The 19,869-nt window shown below is 45.9% G+C and overlaps 1 protein-coding gene across 1 annotated transcript in view; it reads right to left on the reverse strand.

The window, feature by feature from the left end:
• The window catches only part of dnah9 (dynein, axonemal, heavy chain 9), a gene marked incomplete at its 5' end in the record, with an annotated part of 118,461 nt that overhangs the window by 35,754 nt on the left and 62,838 nt on the right, over nt 1-19,869 (reverse strand). Inside the window, 8 exons of the mRNA XM_084141655.1 lie at nt 736-900; nt 14,110-14,314; nt 14,575-14,697; nt 15,059-15,294; nt 15,581-15,769; nt 16,320-16,439; nt 17,177-17,371; nt 17,992-18,222. Coding sequence (XP_083997781.1) covers nt 736-900; nt 14,110-14,314; nt 14,575-14,697; nt 15,059-15,294; nt 15,581-15,769; nt 16,320-16,439; nt 17,177-17,371; nt 17,992-18,222 — 1,464 coding nt within the window. The remainder of the gene's footprint in view (nt 1-735; nt 901-14,109; nt 14,315-14,574; nt 14,698-15,058; nt 15,295-15,580; nt 15,770-16,319; nt 16,440-17,176; nt 17,372-17,991; nt 18,223-19,869) is intronic.

Here is a 19,869-nt window from a genome sequence, read left to right on the forward strand (position 1 = left end):
TGGGATGCAAACTCAAAATGTAATACATTTCAACTCTATATCTGACATGGTACAGGTGTCTTCTTTTTTTAAGCCCATAACCATTTTGTTTCAATGTAGATTTGTTTAAGACTACCAAGAAACACTGTGTGACCCTGATTTAGCCCACTGCAGTAAAAGGTTAATTAAGTACCATTGCTAATAGCTCCTAATTTGTAGGAAGAGAGAGAGAGAGAGAGAGAGAGAGAGAGAGCGAGAGAGAGAGAGAGAGAGAGAGAGAGAGAAAGTGAGGGCCAGAAAGAGAGAGAGGGGGGAGTGAGTCGGGGAGAGATGGAGGGGAGGAGAGAGAGCAACCGAGAGGGAAAGAGGGAGATCTAGAGTGAGATCTTTCCGAAAAGGTGCAGATCTACGACGTCCCCACTTGCTCAGGGTTTACAGTAGAATTGAGAGCAGACGTCTAGCTTTGTCGTACCTCTGCGTACTGTACGTCAGAGAGCATAGGTTCCCCCTCCCATCAAATCAGTTTATGTACAAGCTAAACCCTAATGGCAGTGTACCGCAGGCTTTCATACTCATAAATATTTCAACCTGGACCCGCTCCAATATTAACTCAAATCATCCTAAACTCCAAAACCATCTTCTCCTCTTCTGCTATTCCACAGAGATGAGAGAGAGAGAGAAAGAGAGACAGACAGACAGACTCATAAAAAACAGACAAAGAAGGAAATATAGATAATAAAAGAGAGAGAACCATACCTTCTCCTCTATCTCTGCGGCAGTGCGTTTGGTGATCTCCAGGTTCTCCACAAGCTCTGTGTCTCCCAGGAAGTTCCCTGAGGCAGAGGAGAGACGGGACAGCAGGTTGTCCTCCAGGGTCTTCAACGTGATCTTAAAACCATTCTGCTGCTTCGTCAGGTTCGACTACAGTAACATACAGACAGAAATAAACCAAATGGTAAATAAAGATTGGACTAAAACACAGAGGAAATAAAACATTGGAGTAACATACACAGAGAAACTACACACAAGGGTCAAAAAGGTAAGATTACCAAACTCAAAGAAACCCAGATAAAGAACCGAAACACAAAATGACAGAACAGAGAGAGGCGTAAAGGTCAGCCATTAAAACAAATCCTCTCTCTTATGTAGAGGCTGACCTGGGGTTATCCTCTAGCTCGCGAGGTGAAGCCAAATGCTAATGTCGCTCTCAGGGTGGACAGTAAAGTTCTAGTCTATTGTATTTTATCCTTGGCAAACCTTGAAAGTTCTGTGACAGGTCGCAGTTGTAAATGAGAACCTGTTCTCAACTGGCTTACCTGGTTAAATAAAGGTGAAATAAAGAAATTAAAAAAAACGAGTCACCAAGGGCGATGGGTTGGCCAGGGTTGGACGATAGTCATGCACTAGATCCAAACTGTTACAGACCTATATCCATCCTGCCCTTCGAAAGTTTTTGAAAGCCAAGTTAACAAACAGATCACCGACCATTTCGTATCCTACCGTACCTTCTCCGCTATGCAATCTGGTTTCCGAGCTGGTCATGGGTGCACCTCAGCCACGCTCAAGGTCCTAAACGATATAATAACCGCGATCGATAAAAGACAGTACTGTGCAGCCGTCTTCATCGACCTGGCCAAGGCTTTTAACTCTGCCAATCACTGCATTCTTATTGGCAGACTAAATAGCCTTGGTTTCTCAAATGACTGCCTCGCCTGGTTCACCAACTACTTCTCAGATAGAGTTCAATGTGTCAAATCGGAGGGCCTGTTGTCTGGACCTATGGCAGTCTCTATGGGGGTGCCACAGGGTTCAATTCTCGGGCCGACTCTATTCTCTGTGTATATCAATGATGTCGCTCTTGCTGCTGGTGACTCTCAGATCCACCTCTACGCAGACGACACCATTTTGTATACATGTGGCCCTTCATTGGACACTGTGTTAACAAACCTCCAAACGAGCTTCAATGCCATACAACACTCCTTCCGTGGCCTCCAACTGCTCTTAAACGCTAGTAAAACTAAATGCATGCTCTTCAATCGAACGCTGCTTGCACCCGACTAGAACTAGAATCACTACTCTCGGCGGGTCTGACTTAAATATATAACACCAAATACCTACATGTCTGGTTAGACCGTAAACTCTCCTTCCAGACTCACATTAAGCATCTCCAATCCAAAGTTAAATTTAGAATCATCTTCCTATTTTGCAACAAAGCCTCCTTCACTCATGCTGCTAAACATGCCCTCGTAAAACTGACTATCCTACTGATCCTTGACTTCGGCGATGTCATTTACAAAATAGCTTCCAACACTCTACTCAGCAAATTGGATGTAGTCTATCACAGTGTCATCCGTTTTGTCACCAAAGCCCCATACTCTACCCACCATTGTGACCTGTACGCTCTCGTTGGCTGGCCCACACTACATATTCGTCGCCAAACCCACTGGCTCCAGGTCATCTATAAATCACTTCTAGGCAAATCCCCGCCTTATCTTAGATCATTGGTCACCATAGCAACACCCACCCGTAGTATGCGTTCCAGCAGGTATATCTCACTGGTCATCCCCAAAGCCAACACCTCCTTTGGCCGCCATTCCTTCCAGTTCTCTGCTGCAAATGACTGGAACGAACTGCAAAAATATCTGAAGCTGGAGACTCTTATCTCCCTCACTAACTTTAAGCATCAGTTGTCAGAGCAGCTTACCGATCACTGCACCTGTACACAGTCCATCTGTAATTAGCCCACCCAACTACCTCATCCCCATATTGTTATTTACATTGTTATTTATTTGGCTCATTTGCACCCCAGTATCTCTATTTGCACATCATCTTCTGCACATCTATCACTCCAGTGTTAATACTAAATTGTAATTATTTTGCACTATGGCCTATTTATTGCCTTACCTCCATAACTTATTACATTTGCACACACTGTATATAGATTTTCTATTGTGTTATTGACTGTACATTTTGTTTATTCCATATGTAACTCTGTGTTGTTGTTGTTTTTATCACACTGCTTTGCTTTATCTTGGCCAGGTCACAGTTGTAAATGAGAAGTTGTTCTCAACTGGCTTACCTGGTTAAATAAAGGTGAAACAATTATCGGCTGACAAAATGTAATGACCGCCACAGCCCTAGAGGGAGGGAGAGAGGGATGAAGACTATCACTCACTCGCAGGCGATAGGGATGAGTATCACTCAACTGGCTTACCTGGTTAAATAAAGGTGAAAGAAAATAAAAATAAATGTTTGATTAGAAACACTGTTGAACTACGTGTGGCCCACTAATTACTGTAGGTGGTCGATAAACACACATTAAAAAGTTGTGGTAGGGGCTTAATTCAGCGCAGGCATACTGAAGGATGCCTCAAAGGCAGAAGCAATCAATAGTCTCTGCATAGGCTATCTGGACAGATGAAGAGGAGGCTCTGGGGTGGATTAGAATGTCTTCTTCTCAGGGCTGAGGACATCAAGCAGCGGGCAACAGACTTCCACCACCCTGCTGCCGTCTGATGAGAGTCGATGCTGCTGCAGGATCCACTGGCTTTGATGGTAAACCAAACAAACACAAACACACCGACAGATGCTGGACGGATCACACACGCACACACACACACACACACACACACACACACACACACACACACACACACACACACACACACACACACGCACGCACACACACAAAAGGCACGAACACACACAAATAGACAGGCCGAGGCATACACAAACGCACTCCTGAATACCTGACCACAATGCCCGCACATGGCCTGGATTAAGGGGTATTAATCATCGCACACCATATGGGAGAGGTGAACCTGGCCCTCTGAGAAAGCCTCAACGCTTTGTTTTTAACACCCTTTGTTTTATAACGCCAGGGTACAACAAAACGTTCACTTTTCAAAGATAGACAGGACCCTTGTTTCGTTGTCCTTCGCTCTGCTTGGCCTTCTGTCGTTTCATCCAAAAAACTTTCCTGCACAGTCTTCTTGCTCTTCTACTGATCGCTTCTTAGTTGTAACCTGGTTGGGTGATTGATTCTAGTTGGTCCCAAAACAATTACATGCCAATGTGTTTCAAATCAGTAACAACCGCACCAGCATATGGTCTCACAAGGGGTCTGAGGATCTCATCTCGGTACCTAATGGCAGTCAGGCTACCTCTGGCGAGCACATGGAGGGCTGTGCAGCCCCCCAAAGAAATGCCACCCCACCCCACACCATGACTGACCCACCGCCAAACCGGTCATGCTGGAGGATGTTGCAGGCAGCAGAACGTTCTCCACGGCGTCTCCAGAGTCTGTCACGTCTGTCACATGTGCTCAGTAACAAGTAACAAAGCCTACCATCAGTAACACACTACGCCGCCAGGGACTCAAATCCTGCAGTGCAAGACGTGTCCCCCTGCTTAAGCCAGTACATGTCCAGGCCCGTCTGAAGATTGCTAGAGTGCATTTGGATGATCCAGAAGAGGATTGGGAGAATGTCATATGGTCAGATGAAATCAAAATATAACTTTTTGGTAAAAACTCAACTCGTCGTGTTTGGAGGACAAAGAATTCTGAGTTTCATCCAAACACCATACCTACTGTGAAGCATGGGGGTGGAAACATCATGCTTTGGGGCTGTTTTTCTGCAAAGGGACCAGGACGACTGATCCGTGTAAAGGAAAGAATGAATGGGGCCATGTATCGTGAGATTTTGAGTGAAAACCTCCTTCCATCAGCAAGGGCATTGAAGATGAAACGTGGCTGGGTCTTTCAGCATGACAATGATCCCAAACACACCGCCCGGGCAATGAAGGAGTGGCTTCGTAAGAAGCATTTCAAGGTCCTGGAGTGGCCTAGCCAGTCTCCAGATCTCAACCCCATAGAAAATCTTTGGAGGGAGTTGAAAGTCCGTGTTGCCCAGCAACAGCCCCAAAACATCACTGCTCTAGAGGAGATCTGCATGGAGGAATGGGCCAAAATACCAGCAACAGTGTGTGAAAACCTTGTGAAGACTTACAAAAAATGTTTGACCTGTGTCATTACCAACAAAGGATATATAACAAAGTATTGAGAAACTTTTGTTATTGACCAAATACTTATTTTCCACCATAATTTGTAAATAAATTCATTAAAAATCCTACAATGTGATTTTCTGGATTTTTTTATTCTCATTTTGTCTGTCATAGTTGACGTGTACCTATGATGAAAATTACAGGCCTCTCTCATCTTTTTAAGTGGGAGAACTTGCACAATTGGTGGCTGACTAAATACTTTTTTCCCCCACTGTACATTGTGTTGTTTAGGTGTTCCCTTTATTTTTTTGAGCAGTGTAATTGGAGGTACATAATTAGAGAATGTCACACCCTGGCCTTGAGAGGCCGGTTGTCTTTAGTTGGTTTGGTCAGGGCGTGAGGATCTATGTTAGAATTTCTATGTTTAGGATCTAGATGTGTATTTCTAGGTTTGGCCGGGTGTGATTCCCAATCAGAGGCAGCTGTCGCTCGTTGTCTCTGATTGGGGATCGTACTTAGGTAGCCCATTGCCTACTGTGTATTGTGGGATCTTGTTCCTGTTTAGGCTGGTATTTGTATAGCCCTTTGGACTTCACGTTAGGTTGTTTCTTGTTTTGGTTTGTATGTTTATTGGGTGAATGAACATGTACGCTTTTCACGCTGCACCTTGGTCCGACCCATCTCTCAACGTTTGTGACAGAAGATCCCACCACAAGAGGACCAAGCAGCGTGCCCAGAAGGAGCAAACGCCTGGTACTCAACGGGAAGCTACGTTGGTAGATGTCCTCCTCGGTTGGGGGAAAATCACAGAGGAGGAGGCCGTCCGTTACGGTAAGGCAATGAAGAAGGAAGCCCTAGTAGGAGAGGATCAACGGCGACATCAACGGTGCCGGCCGAAAAGGAAGCCCGAGAAGCAGCCCCAATAATTTGTTTTGGGGGGGGCTCAGGGCTGTACGACGAGGCAGCAGGAGGCCGTGAAAGGGCTGACTAGAGAGGAGGAGACGCTATTTTAGAGGTCCTCCAATACCTATGGATCGAGAGTCTGAGAGAGGAGGCCACCACGTTACGGGGGCTGTTAGATCAGATGGAGCAGGAGTTATCCGTTCAGAGGGAGGCGCTACAGGAGGCTCAAAGGGAGAAGGAAGTATTGGAGGCAAGGAGAGAGGAGCTTGTCAGGCAACAGAATGAGCGTGTGTTCATAGAGGAAACTAGGTATGCGGAGATACGCAATGTGTCGCCAGTGCGCATTCACAGCCCAGTATGTCCTGTGCCAACACCCCACACGTGTTGTGCGAAAGTGGGCATCCAGCCAGGACGGGTTGTGCCAGCTGTACACTCCAGACCTCCAGTACGCCTCCAGGGTCCAGTATATCCTGCTCCGGTTCTACGCACTGTGTCACCAGTGCGCCTCACCAGTCCAGTATGGCCCGTACCTGCTCCCTGCACCAAGCCAGTGGTGCGTGTATCCAGTCCGGCACGGCCCGTGCCTGCTCCTCGCACCAAACCAGTGGTGCCTGTCGCCAGCCCGGTACGCCCCGTACCTGCTCCCCGCACCAAACCAGTGGTGTGTGTTCCCAGTCCGGCCCGTTCCTGTTCCTCGCACCAAACCAGTGGTGTGTGTTCCCAGTCCGGCCCGGCCCGTTCCTGCTCCTCGCCCCAAACCAGTGGTGTGTGTTCCCAGTCCGGCCCGGCCCGTTCCTGCTCCTCGCACCAAACCAGTGGTGTGTGTTCCCAGTCCGGCCCGGCCCGTTCCTGCTCCACGCACCAGGCCAGTGGTGTGTGTTCCCAGTCCGGCCCGGCCCGTTCCTGCTCTTCGCACCAGACCTGTGGTGCGTGTATCCAGTCCAGTACGGCCCATACCTGCTCCCCGCACCAAACCAGTGGTGCGTGTATCCAGTCCGGCACGGCCCGTGCCTGCTCCTCGCACCAAACCAGTGGTGTGTGTGCCCAGTCCAGCTCCGGTCTGCGGCTCCACTCCGGAGCCAGAGCAGTCCGCTCCACCGGTACCCAGTCTAGCTCCGGTCAGCGGCTCCACTCCGGAGCCAGAGCAGTCTGCCCCACCGGTGCCCAGTCCAGCTCCGGTCAGCGGATCCACTCCGGAGCCAGAGCAGTCTGCTCCACCGGGGTCCAGTTCAGCTCCGGTCAGCGGCTCCACTCCAGACCCAGTAGTCAGCCCCTCTCCAGGGTCGGTGCCTCCCACACCAGGGTCCAGACAGGGCTTGGTGCATCGTGGGGGGATTGCCGATCCAGGACCAGACGTCAGCCCCTCTCCAGGTTCGGGGTCTCCCACACCAGGGTCCAGACAGGGCTTGGTGCATCGTGGGAGGAAGGAGAGGGAAGTATCGCGCCGAGGTCCAGACCAGACCAGGGGCGCAACGGGGAGGCAGAGAGGGAGAGGTCGTCACGCCCGGAGCCGGATCCGCCTCTGAGGAGGAATGCCCACAAGGGACCCTCCCCTAATGAGTCAGGTTGGTGCGGCTGGAGTACGCACCTTTGGGGGGGTGGGGGGGGGGGGGGTTACATTGTGTTGTTTAGGTGTACTGTCACGCCGTGGCCTTGAGAAGCTGGTTGTCTGTAGTTGGTTTGGTCAGGGCGTGAGGATCTACAGTGAGGGGAAAAAGTATTTGATCCCCTGCTGATTTTGTACGTTTGCCCACTGACAAATAAATGATCAGTCTATAATTGTAATGGTAGGTTTATTTGAACAGTGAGAGACAGAATAACAACCAAAAAATCCAGAGAAAAGCATGTCAAAAATGTTATAAATTGATTTGCATTTTAATGAGGGAAATAAGTATTTGACCCCCTCTCAATCAGAAAGATTTCTGGCTCCCAGGTGTCTTTTATACAGGTAACGAGCTGAGATTAGGAGCACACTCTTAAAGGGAGTGCTCCTAATCTCAGTTTGTTACCTGTATAAAAGACACCTGTCCACAGAAGCAATCAATCAATCAGATTCCAAACTCTCCACCATGGCCAAGACCAAAGAGCTCTCTAAGGATGTCAGGGACAAGATTGTAGACCTACACAAGGCTGGAATGGGCTACAACACCATCGCCAAGCAGCTTGGTGAGAAGGTGACAACAGTTGGTGTGATTATTCGCAAATGGAAGAAACACAAAAGAACTGTCAATCTCCCTCGGCCTGGGGCTCCATGCAAGATCTCACCTCATGGAGTTGCAATGATCATGAGAACGGTGAGGAATCAGCCCAGAACTACACGGGAGGATCTTGTCAATGATCTCAAGGCAGCTGGGACCATAGTCACCAAGAAAACAATTGGTAACACACTACGCCCTGAAGGACTGAAATCCTGCAGCGCCCGCAAGGTCCCCCTGCTCAAGAAATCACATATACAGGGCCGTCTGAAGTTTGCCAATGAACATCTGAATGATTCAGAGGACAACTGGGTGAAAGTGTTGTGGTCAGATGAGACCAAAATCAAGCTCTTTGGCATCAACTCAACTTGCCGTGTTTGGAGGAGGAGGAATGCTGCCTATGACCCCAAGAACACCATCCCCACCGTCAAACAAACTTTATGCTTTGGGGGTGTTTTTCTGCTAAGGGGACAGGACAACTTCACCGCATCAAAGGGACGATGGACGGGGCCATGTACTGTCAAATCTTGGGTGAGAACCTTCTTTCCTCAGCCAGGGCATTGTAAATGGGTCGTGGATGGGTATTCCAGCATGACAATGACCCAAAACACATGGCCAAGGCAACAAAGGAGTGGCTCAAGAAGAAGCACATTAAGGTCCTGGAGTGGCCTAGCCAGTCTCCAGACCTTAATCCCATAGAAAATCTGTGGAGGGAGCTGAAGGTTCGAGTTGCCAAACGTCAGCCTCGAAACGTTAATGACTTGGAGATGATCTGCAAAGAGGAGTGGAACAAAATCCCTCCTGAGATGTGCGGTAAACCTGGTGGCCAACTACAAGAAACGTCTGACCTCTGTGATTGCCAACAAGGGTATTGCCACCAAGTACTAAGTCATGTTTTGCAGAGGGGTCAAATACTTATTTCCCTCATTCAAATGCAAATCAATTTATAACATTTTTGACATGCGTTTTTCTGGATTGTTTTGTTTTTATCTCTCACTGTTCAAATAAACCTACCATTAAAATTATAGACTGATCATGTCTTTGTCAGTGGGCAAACGTACAAAATCAGCAGGGGATCAAATACATTTTTCCCTCACTGTATGTTAGAATTTCTATGTTTAGGATCTAGATGTGTATTTCTAGGTTTGGCAGAGTGTGATTCCCAATCAGAGGCAGCTGTCGCTCGTTGTCTCTGATTGGGGATCATACTTTATTCACCCAATAAACATACAAACCAAAACAAGACACAACGTAATGTGAAGTCCAAAGGGCTATACAAATACCAGCCTAAACAGGAACAAGATCCCACAATACACAATAGGCAATGGGCTGTTCCTGTTTAGGCTGGTATTTGTATAGCCCTTTGGACTTCACGTTACGTTGTGTCTTGTTTTGGTTTGTATGTTTATTGGGTGAATAAACATGTACGCTTTTCACGCTGCACCTTGGTCCAACCCGTCTCTCAACGTTCGTGACAGAGAAACAAGTACATGTATAATTGGAGGAGGGGTTCAAGTGAGGCAGGTTGCCCTGTGAGTCCACTTCATGACCTTCTCCTCTCCTCTCTCTCTCTGTCTCTCCTCTCTTTCCACTGTACGAGGGCAAAGCTCTCCACATCAAAACACCCCCAATTTCTAATAATAAGTCAGTTATTAATGTTTAGTTCTCAGTCGGCATATTGTTCACGTAATTACCCGGCCTGGGAAAAACAAACAATTAACCAGTCAGCAGAAATCCCTAATTGGGATTAAAAGGAGATAATACATCTCTCATTTTATGCAAACGATTACTGAGAGCCAGTGAACAGCCCTGGTGAGGCAATTTGGAAAACGGATATGTCTTTCCCGCTCTCCCTCTCTCCTAGGCTGCGTCAGACACACACTCATGTACGCACACACACACACAAAATCACTGCACCAGAGTGGGAGGCCGTTATTAGAATCGTTAGGGGGTTTCTATGGGTGTCCCCTCATGAACCCCTCTCTGAAAATGGAGTGTTGACATTTGACACTTCTTAACTGGACTTTGGATGAGTTCATTAGGCAATAAGGCAAGAGAACCTATGGATTATTGAGAATAGCACACAGCTAAGGGCTGTTCTTAGGCGTGATGCGAACGCGAAGCGGAGCAAGGTTTATACAAACCCCTGCTGTTGAAAAATCTAATGTTGGCAAGAAGCAATGGGAAATAACATCTCTAGATGCTTTATTCCAGTGGAGATAAAGTTTATGAATTGCCTGGCTGTGCTATGGGACAGTGAATATTTCAAATTGAACTGTTCTCAGGCATTATGGTCCTTTGTAGTTTAGTTGGTAGAGCATGGCGCTTATAATGCCAGGGTAGTGGGTCCGAATCCCAGGACCACCTGTATATAAAATGTATGCTTGCATGACTAATTTGCTTTGGATAAAAGCGTCTGCTAAATGGCATATATTATATTATTACCCGTTGATTATCATGAATAACTAATGCCTATCAACCAATCAGCATTCAGTATCCAAACTATCCTATTCAGCTCAGTAGCTAAACTCTAAACTCATTAGAGGAATAATGACAGGAAGCTTATTCAGAGACAATAAACAGGTCGATAGACAGGCTCCATTTACAGGCTCCTATCAGTACAGTGAATGTTATCAGTCAGCAGAGAGGAAATGTGTTGTTTACTGGGGAACACAGAACAGGTTATGACCAAATAAACAAATTCTACTGGGAATTGTTTGGATAGCAGGTGCAGGGTTAGCCACGCGTTTACCCCGCTTAACTTTTAACGTTAATTAAAAAGATAAGAGTTCCACATCACGTCTTTTCCTTCCCCTCTTTTTCCTCCTCTTCCTCCTCCTCTCCATGAAATGCTAATTAAACAAGCTTCATTAAATCACATTTCACTTCTCTGCTGCGTTTTGCTGAGGGGACACACAGGCGGCTTAACATTACACTGCCGTTTTGTGTGTGTTTGTGTTTGTGTGTCCATCTCTGTGTGTGTGTGTGTTTATGTTTGTGTGTGTCAATCGGTGTGTGTGTGTGTGTGCCAGTATGTGTGTGTGCCCCCATCTCTGTGTGTGTGCCCATCTGTGTGTGTGTGTGTGCCCATCTCTGTGTGTGTGTGTGTGTTTGTGTCCATCTGTGTGTGTGTGTGTGTGTCCATCTGTGTGTGTCCGTCTGTGTGAGCGTGCCCATCTCTGTCTGTGTGTGTGCCCATCTGTGTGTGTGTGTTTGTGTGTGTGTGTGTCCATCTGTGTGTGTCCGTCTGTGTGAGCGTGCCCATCTCTGTCTGTGTGTGTGCCCATCTGTGTGTGTGTGTGCCCATCTCTCTCTCTGTGTGTGTGTGCCCCACCTCTGTTTGTGTGTGCCCATCTGTATGTGTGTGTGTGTGTGTGTGTGTGTGTGTGTGTGTGTGTGTGTGTGTGTGTGTGTGTGTGTGCGCGCGTGCATGTGTGTTTTCCAGTTATTAAAAATGCTGATTTGTCCTCAGATGATGAAAGTCTACAGGTCTGATTAAACCCTCCCTACAGAGGCCCAATGCAAACAAGCAGCAGGCTGAATGAAATCATCTGGACGTAAATAGAATCATTGCTACAGTAAATCTCCACTCCGCTGACTGAGTTTTACAATTATCAGAGTTCCTGATCTCTCCCAAAACACTGCCATCAGCCGAATGTGTTTCTGAGTAAAGTTGGGCTTTCTGATATGGGTTTCTGGTTTGGTTTAATGGTGAGAGAGAGAGGGAGGGAGAAGGAGAGGGAGAGGGAGAGAGGGAGGGAAAGAGATAGGGAGATTACGACAGTGTGTGTGCGCATGTGTGCTTGAGTGTGTGTGTATTACTTCAAGCGAGGGATGGATAGAGATGGTGATAGTAGCAGTGTTTCAGTGACTGTCCTGTCTAAATGCTTCAGGCCATCCACATCTAACGGCCGTGGACACAAAGTCGTTCCTGATTGTCGTCGATGCTGTGAGCATGTGGCATCATTAAGTGCCTTTGGCTTTAATCAAGACCATTCTTCCAATTACCTGCATTCACATACTGCATGTCGGCCATTCTCTCTCCCTACGTAACAACCCTCCACTCTCATTACCTTCAACGCTGGAAGGCAAGCCTGCATCCCAAATGACACCCTATTCCCTGTAGCTCCACTGTCTTAAATGACACCCTATTCCCAACCAGAGGATGAAGTTTAAATATAATGCACTGTATACAAAATAGGGTGATATTTTGGGACACAGTTCAAGGTAGCATCCCATTGACTCTGGTCAGAAATAGTGTACTACTTGCGTAGGGAATAGGGTGTCATTTGAGATGTAATGCTTAGTTGTTACTGAAGCTACAGGTTTACTGACATTATTATTACAATGCTGAGTAATTGCTCATTAAGATGCAGTTGATGAGGCTAGTTAAGTGACGAAACCAGACAGACGTATGTGCGCGCGCGCACACACACACACACACACACACGCGCACACACACACACACACACGCACACACACACACACACACACACACACACACACACACACACACACACACACAATATTCTCTAAGTGATGGACCCAGAGCCCAATAATTATCACCCTTCCACTTAACGTCTCGCTAATCAAAGCGTCTGACGATTGTTTTTGGAATCAAAGAGCTCGCTGCCGCGGGCTCTAATGCTGCCGCTTGTGATGTTAAAACTTAGTTAAAAGAAGAGGAGAGAGATAATGATGAGAGGCTGTGTTGATGAATCTGTCGTTAGTTACACCTGAGGAGAAGAGACCTCAAACCCTGCTCAACTCTTGACAGTGTTAACTCTCTGATGGTATCTGAAGACTAAATGAAACCTGACTGGTTTGAGTGTCTGACTGGTAAATGTCTCGAGCTCCTTTCAATACCCGAGGGAGAGCCAGACCATATGTTCCTATCCTCACTGTTGATTCCCCACTTATAGTAATGTATGCTCGTCATACAGTAACAGTTGAATGAGAAGGAAGACCAAAGCTTCAAGCACGTAAAGGAGGTGGTACTAGAATTCCTATCTCAGATCCCTTTTGGTTCAATAAATTGTCTCTCCATGTTAGCCACAGTGGCCATTTTGTGCCAGAACGTTCACCACACAATAACCATGTTTCCATCCAACCATTTTGTGCCAGAACGTTCACCACACAATAACCATGTTTCCATCCAACCATTTTGTGCCAGAACGTTCACCACACAATAACCATGTATCCATCCAACCATTTTGTGCCAGAACGTTCACCACACAATAACCATGTTTCCATCCAACCATTTTGTGCCAGAACGTTCACCACACAATAACCATGTTTCCATCCAACCATTTTGTGCCAGAACGTTCACCACACAATAACCATGTTTCCATCCAACCATTTTATGCGGACGAAAATGAAATAAAAACTCCAGACAGGCCTGATGGAAACAGCACATTTGTTGGAAAAATGTCCTAATGTTGACAACACAAAATACGCTAGATGGATCGATTTAGTGTGGTGAAATAGATTGTGACAATTGCGGTAGAAACACTTTTACTTGCCAATATTTATATAATAACCATCACATTGAAGTAAACTTGAATTCACGCCATGATATTTTGTGTTGTCCTTCCACCATGACGTGGAAAAGCATGAAGAGTTTTTAGGCAGATGAAATAAGTTATGAACTTCACATGGTGGTTAAGTGATGGACGGTGATGAGCTTGATGCAAATTTCCAATAAATATTGAGGGTATTGATTGGCTGCCAATTATCAACTAAAAATGATCTTGTTCTTATCCATATTTCATCATGGAAACTACCCTCTCCACATTATCAGCGAACTGTTGTCTAGAGAGCATGCACCAAGACGAGATTGGGCAAGTTAGCTACTTATCGCAACAGTTTTTGTGACAAAACCATCCAGTCAATTTGAAGGAAACACTCTTCTGCAATCTTTTTTGTGCAAATATTTCATAATTCCCTTGAAAGAAATGTGTGGAGGGGGATGGAAACCTAGCTAACAACCATCACCATAGACTAAGGTGAAACGGTAACTGTACCCCACCTTGAGTTCCTCCAGGTCGGGTCTCTCCATGCTGACCACTGCAGCCAGTAGCTGGTCCTCCAGACCGTCCCTGGTCACAGTGAAGTTCATTAGGGTACACTGGGCCTGGAGCTCGGGCTGGTAGTGTGGGCTGGCCAGCTTAGTGTGGAGAATCAGTCTAAAGCTGGGGTTGTACTCACACTCCTTGTCCCCTATCTTTATGTACCTGAGGAGAGGTAGATGGAGAGAGGAGAGGAGAGGAGTTGGAGGTGTGATGATTGAAGTCATGCTGTACTAGGATAAATCCAAACTTCAAATGTGTCAATGAACTTCTCGCTTCAATTTATGATGACAGTGACAGTTCAAGGTAGGTATGCACATCTCATGGTAGGATTCAGCCTACTGGAACTGGCTGACATGTTTATTTTAAAGCAGATATCAGATTTTATGAAAAATGCTTCGGAAGTCACTTAAAGAGTCATGCACCTGCCCTTCTTGATGGTTTCTCTCCCCAGTAGTGGCCCTAGAACAGGGTCTACAGTGTCCTCTAGGTTCTCAATCAGAACCACATCACCAGCAGACAGAGCGCTCTCTATGGAGTCCAGATACCTGAGAGACACACACACAGAATTCAACACAGACCCGTGAATAGGAGTTTTACTGTCACTTGAAGAGCTTTACTGTGCCTTAATCAGTTTTACCCAATATTTTATGGACTTTTTGTACTGTGCTTGTTGAACCGTCTCCTGCACTATCGGTGATGGGTAATGATGTGGAAATTTCATTGAAGAATATATTTCATCTACATCGTTATAGCAATTCATTAAACCAGGAAGTGATTCTGAGTAAGTCTTTCTCACCCACTCTGCCCAATAGAAGAGGCAATTATGGTATTAAGATTGTTAAGGAGAGCCCATTATATACCCTCTTCAAAAACTCTATACAGAACAGCTGCCATCTTGTGACTCACCCTCTCTGTCCGATGCGGATGACGCGTAGATCCTCTCCGTATTTGTTTTTGATCCACTTGACGCCCTGTAGCTGGGGGTCCACCATGAGGGGCCAGCGCTGGCAGGAAGTGAGGATGGTGGCGTTCTCCGTGGACATCCTGTCGGCTGGCAGGCCCTCGTTCTGCCACGCCGCGATGTCAGCGTCGTCCATCAGCATGGTCAGAGGGTCCAGGTCGGGGGTTACTGGGATGGGCACCTGGGAGAGAGGGGAGGTGGGATGGGGGACGACGGTTAGTAACTAGCATGGAAGCCACAGGCATCGAAATGACATGGATCACTGGTGGACAACCCTCGTCCTGGAGATTCACTGGGTGTGCAGGCTTTTGGTCCGGCCCTGATTTAACACACCTGGTTCTATTCATCAGCTGCTTATCGGGACCTTCATTAGCTGAATGGTAAACACTTTTACAATGGTGTGAAAACAGAAATGTTGATTTTATGTGTGTGTGTGTGCATATGGCTGTGTGTGTGTGTTCTCCCACCTGTAACTGACTGAGGTATGGTCTCCAGGTGTTGTCCATGAGCTGGTGTCGGTAGCGCTTAGTGAAGTATCCCAGGTAGGAGACAAACGCTGTGATGAGGAGGACGTCACCACACAGAGTCCTCTCCTGACGTCTGAAACTCTCCACCGCCTCCGCCCAACGCACGTTCTCCGACGCCAGACCACCCACCTACAGACCACAACACAATGTGACACGACATGACACATAACCATTGAGTGAGACAGGACAGATCACAATTCAAGAATCCAACATACTGTATGTAGCTTGAATTTTCATGCAAATCTCATATTGATACCAAGGCATGATTAACACAAAAGTAAAAGTTAAGGCTCTATAATTAGCATTCTGCCCTGAGTGACATTGATTACCCACACTGCACCCTGCTAGCTGCAGACTCAATAAAAGTATACCGTCAGTAGCCTGTCTTAATTACATTAACATCAATGAATAGAAGTGTGATAAAGTTATAGAACACAGCTGGTTCAGAAATAATAAGCTTAACTTAGCAATAATGATTACAATGTTGTTTGTAACTTTTAGAAAATGCTGATCACTTTATTCCTTTGTTGGCCTGTCTCTCATCAAGTGGATAATGTAGATTATCATCCTCACACTGTCAACACAACACATCTCCTTACTGAAAATGATCAGCAGGAGATGTGTATTCCCCGAGGTAAGTGTGTCTGCGTATGTGTGTGTGTGTGTCTGGCCCACTCACCAGGCGGTTGGCGAGAGAGATGGTGCGAGCGGTGGACTCAGCCTCCTGCTGGCACTTGAGCTTGTCGGCCGTGGCTTTCTCAAACTTGGCTGTCAGCTTGGCCAGGTTCTCATTAAGGTGCTGTCACACAGAGAAGAGAGAGAGAGAGATTGCTTGGTAAATTGACAGAAAAAAATTCAAATTATCTAAACGCTCGTTACCCAATGACAAGCTACTCCGGATGAAACAAAACTTCCACAGTTTTCTGAAAGTTGCCGAAAAGTGATCAATCTCCACAAAGGATTTATTAGGCATACGGAGGCAGTTATTACAAGGACAAACACAATTCATTAGTGGTTCATATTAGATTAGACTGAGGTTTGCTAATTCCCCCTGGCTCAGGAGTGACTTTCTACACAAATGCTTTGGCTGACGGCTGAACAAATGACAGGCGGAAAAAAGTGGATTTTGAACTTATTAGAGTCTAAACTAGCAACTCTTCAGGGTTGGACGTTGGCAGGCAGCAAGGCGGCTGCTACATGATCTGACTTCATAAAGAGAGGCTGCATGGAGGCTGCTGAGAGGATGAGGGTCTGAATGTAAAATGCACAATAGGCCATTGACTCACAGCTATTATTTACTGCTATTGGGATTGTCATCTTGAGATGTATTTATTGATGCATATAACAGCCTCTAAATAGAACTTAATACATGTATTTTATACTCCTTTAAAGAAACATACAATTTATTATTAGGTAATTAGATTAATTATATTTTGGCCATGTGAATTCTGATACCATGATATAGTGGACTATAAAACCAAACCTAAGCACTGTTTCTAAATCAGATTCAACATGATCAGTGTTAGGTTAACTCACGTTGATCTTGGTCTTGATGACGGTAAGTTTTTCCTGGGCTGCAGCCAGCTCAGCGTTGGCCTTGCTCAGAGCCTGTCTCTTGGGCTCCACCTCACAGAACACCTGGTAGAACTTGACGATGTTTAGGACCCAGGAACAGAGGCCCGCCGCAGCGTTGGACTTAGAGGCCACTAGTTCGGGCTGGAACTCTGGGTCCTGCAGAGTGGGATGGGGTGGAGGGACACGATTAACACATTCAATTAAAATGTGCTGCTTGACATCATGTCCGAGGTTATGCAAGCTGGTAAGTATAACTGGTCTTGCATGTTGAGTTCTCGTGTACTCTCAACAGATTAAACACTCAAAAGAAGGTTTAATAAAGTATCACAATAATGTGATACTATCGTCACTGAATTATTCTCAAACAAATTCCCTTAAATATATATATTTTTTTATCTGGTTGCCCCTCTACCAGTAGGTAAGGCTGTGTGACTGCACCAGTAGGTAAGGCTGTGTGACTGCACCAGTAGGTAAGGCTGTGTATGACTGTACTCTACCAGTAGGTAAGGCTGTATGACTGTACTCTACCAGTAGGTAAGGCTGTATGACTGTACTCTACCAGTAGGTAAGGCTGTATGACTGTACTCTACCAGTAGGTAAGGCTGTATGACTGTACTCTACCAGTAGGTAAGGCTGTATGACTGTACTCTACCAGTAGGTAAGGCTGTATGACTGTACTCTACCAGTAGGTAAGGCTGTATGACTGTACTCTACCAGTAGGCAAGGCTGTGTGACTGCACTCTACCAGTAGGCAAGGCTGTGTGGCTGTACTCTACCTGTAGATAGGGCTGTATGGCCTTGAGGCAGGGCTCTGGGATGTTCTGCTTGTTGAAGTGGACCAGTGAGTCCAGGAAGGCATCTACTTTGGCCATCATCACCTTGGCAGCCTTCCAACTACGGTCCTTAGGAACCCGACCACCCGGGGCCATCAGAACCATGACCGCAGCGGTCACGTTGGTCACAGCCACCACAGGAGAACCAAACGACTTTAGCTCAGTCAGGTTGTTCTGGAGGGAGAGATGGAGGGATGAAAAGGAGAGTGCATTTGCAGGACTTCAGCTTGACCAGGCTATTATGAAAAATGAGAAGGAGGGATAGAGGCAATGACAGAGATGAATGAAAAACTGGAATGCACTTGAAGGACTTCCACTCTGCCAGGTTATTCAGTGCAGAGGAAAAACTGGATTTCATTCAAAGGACTACAGTTACATTTATATGACACTTTAGTTATTCAGCAGATGCTCTTATCCAGAGTGACTTACAGTTTGTGCATTCATCTTAAGATAGGGGAGACAACCACATATCACAGTCATAGTAAATACACTTTTCAATAAAGTAGTTATCAGCAATTAATCAGCAGTTCAGTCAGGGCATTCTAGAAAAAAAATAGGTTTATAAAAAGAGGAAAAGTGTGCTGACTTGAAGAAGAAGACAACAGGGAATACTAATTGGAGTCTTTAGAGAGGGTAGCCTAACTGGAGCCTAGCTATGAAAGAGATGTCAGTTCTGGTTGGGTGAACACAGAACACCTTAAACCACTCAGGTGTTTAGTGAATCCCACAGCTCTCTCATATAAAACCAACAGAGAACGGCTAGAGGGCTAGATTGTAAGAGACTGCTGGACATTGAGCTGTGAAGATTTTAGTACATTTTTAGGAAAATATCATAATTGCATTTCAAATCTGATCTACTGAAAATGAAACCCATAAGGTTGCAAAATGTGAGTGTATTCGTGTGTGTTTTTTAATTTTATTTCATCTTTATTTAACCAGGTAAGCCAGTTGAGAACAAGTTCTCATTTACAACTGCGAACTGGCCAAGATAAAGCAAAGCAGTGCGATAAAAACAACAACACAGAGTTACATATGGGGTAAAACAAAACATAAAGTAAAAAAATACAACAGAAAATATATATACAGTGTGTGCAAATGTAGCAAGTTATGGAGGTAAGGCAATAAATAGGCTATAGTGAAAAATAATTACAATTAGTATTAACACTGGAATGATAGATGTGCAAGAGATTATGTGCAAATAGAGATACTGGGGTGCAAAATAGCAAAATAAATAACAATATAGGGATGAGGTAGTTGGGTGGGCTAATTTCAGATGGGCTGTGTACAGGTGCATTGATCGGTAAGGTGCTCTGACAACTGATGCTTAAAGTTAGTGAGGGAGATAAGAGTCTCCAGCTTCAGAGATTTTTGCAATTCGTTCCAGTCACTGGCAGCAGAGAACTGGAAGGAATGGCGGCCAAAGGAGGTGTTGGCTTTGGGGATGACCAGTGAGATATACCTGTTGGGAGTGCATACTACGGGTGGGTGCTGCTATGGTGACCAATGAGCTAAGATAAGGCGGGGATTTGCCTAGCAGTGATTTATAGATGGCCTGGAGCCAGTGGGTTTGACGACGAACATGTAGTGAGGACCAGCCAACAAGAGCGTACAGGTCACAGTGGTGGGTAGTGTATGGGGCTTTGGAGACAAAACGGATGGTACTGTGATAGACTACATCCAATTTGCTGAGTAGAGTGTTGGAGGCTATTTTGTAAATGACATCGCCGAAGTCAAGGATCGGTAGGATAGTCAGTTTTACGAGGGCATGTTTGGCAGCATGAGTGAAGGAGGCTTTGTTGCAAAATAGGAAGCCGATTCTAG

Source organism: Coregonus lavaretus (genome assembly GCF_964263955.1).
Source record: "Coregonus lavaretus genome assembly, chromosome: 25".
In the NCBI taxonomy this organism is placed as follows: Eukaryota; Metazoa; Chordata; class Actinopteri; order Salmoniformes; family Salmonidae; genus Coregonus; species Coregonus lavaretus.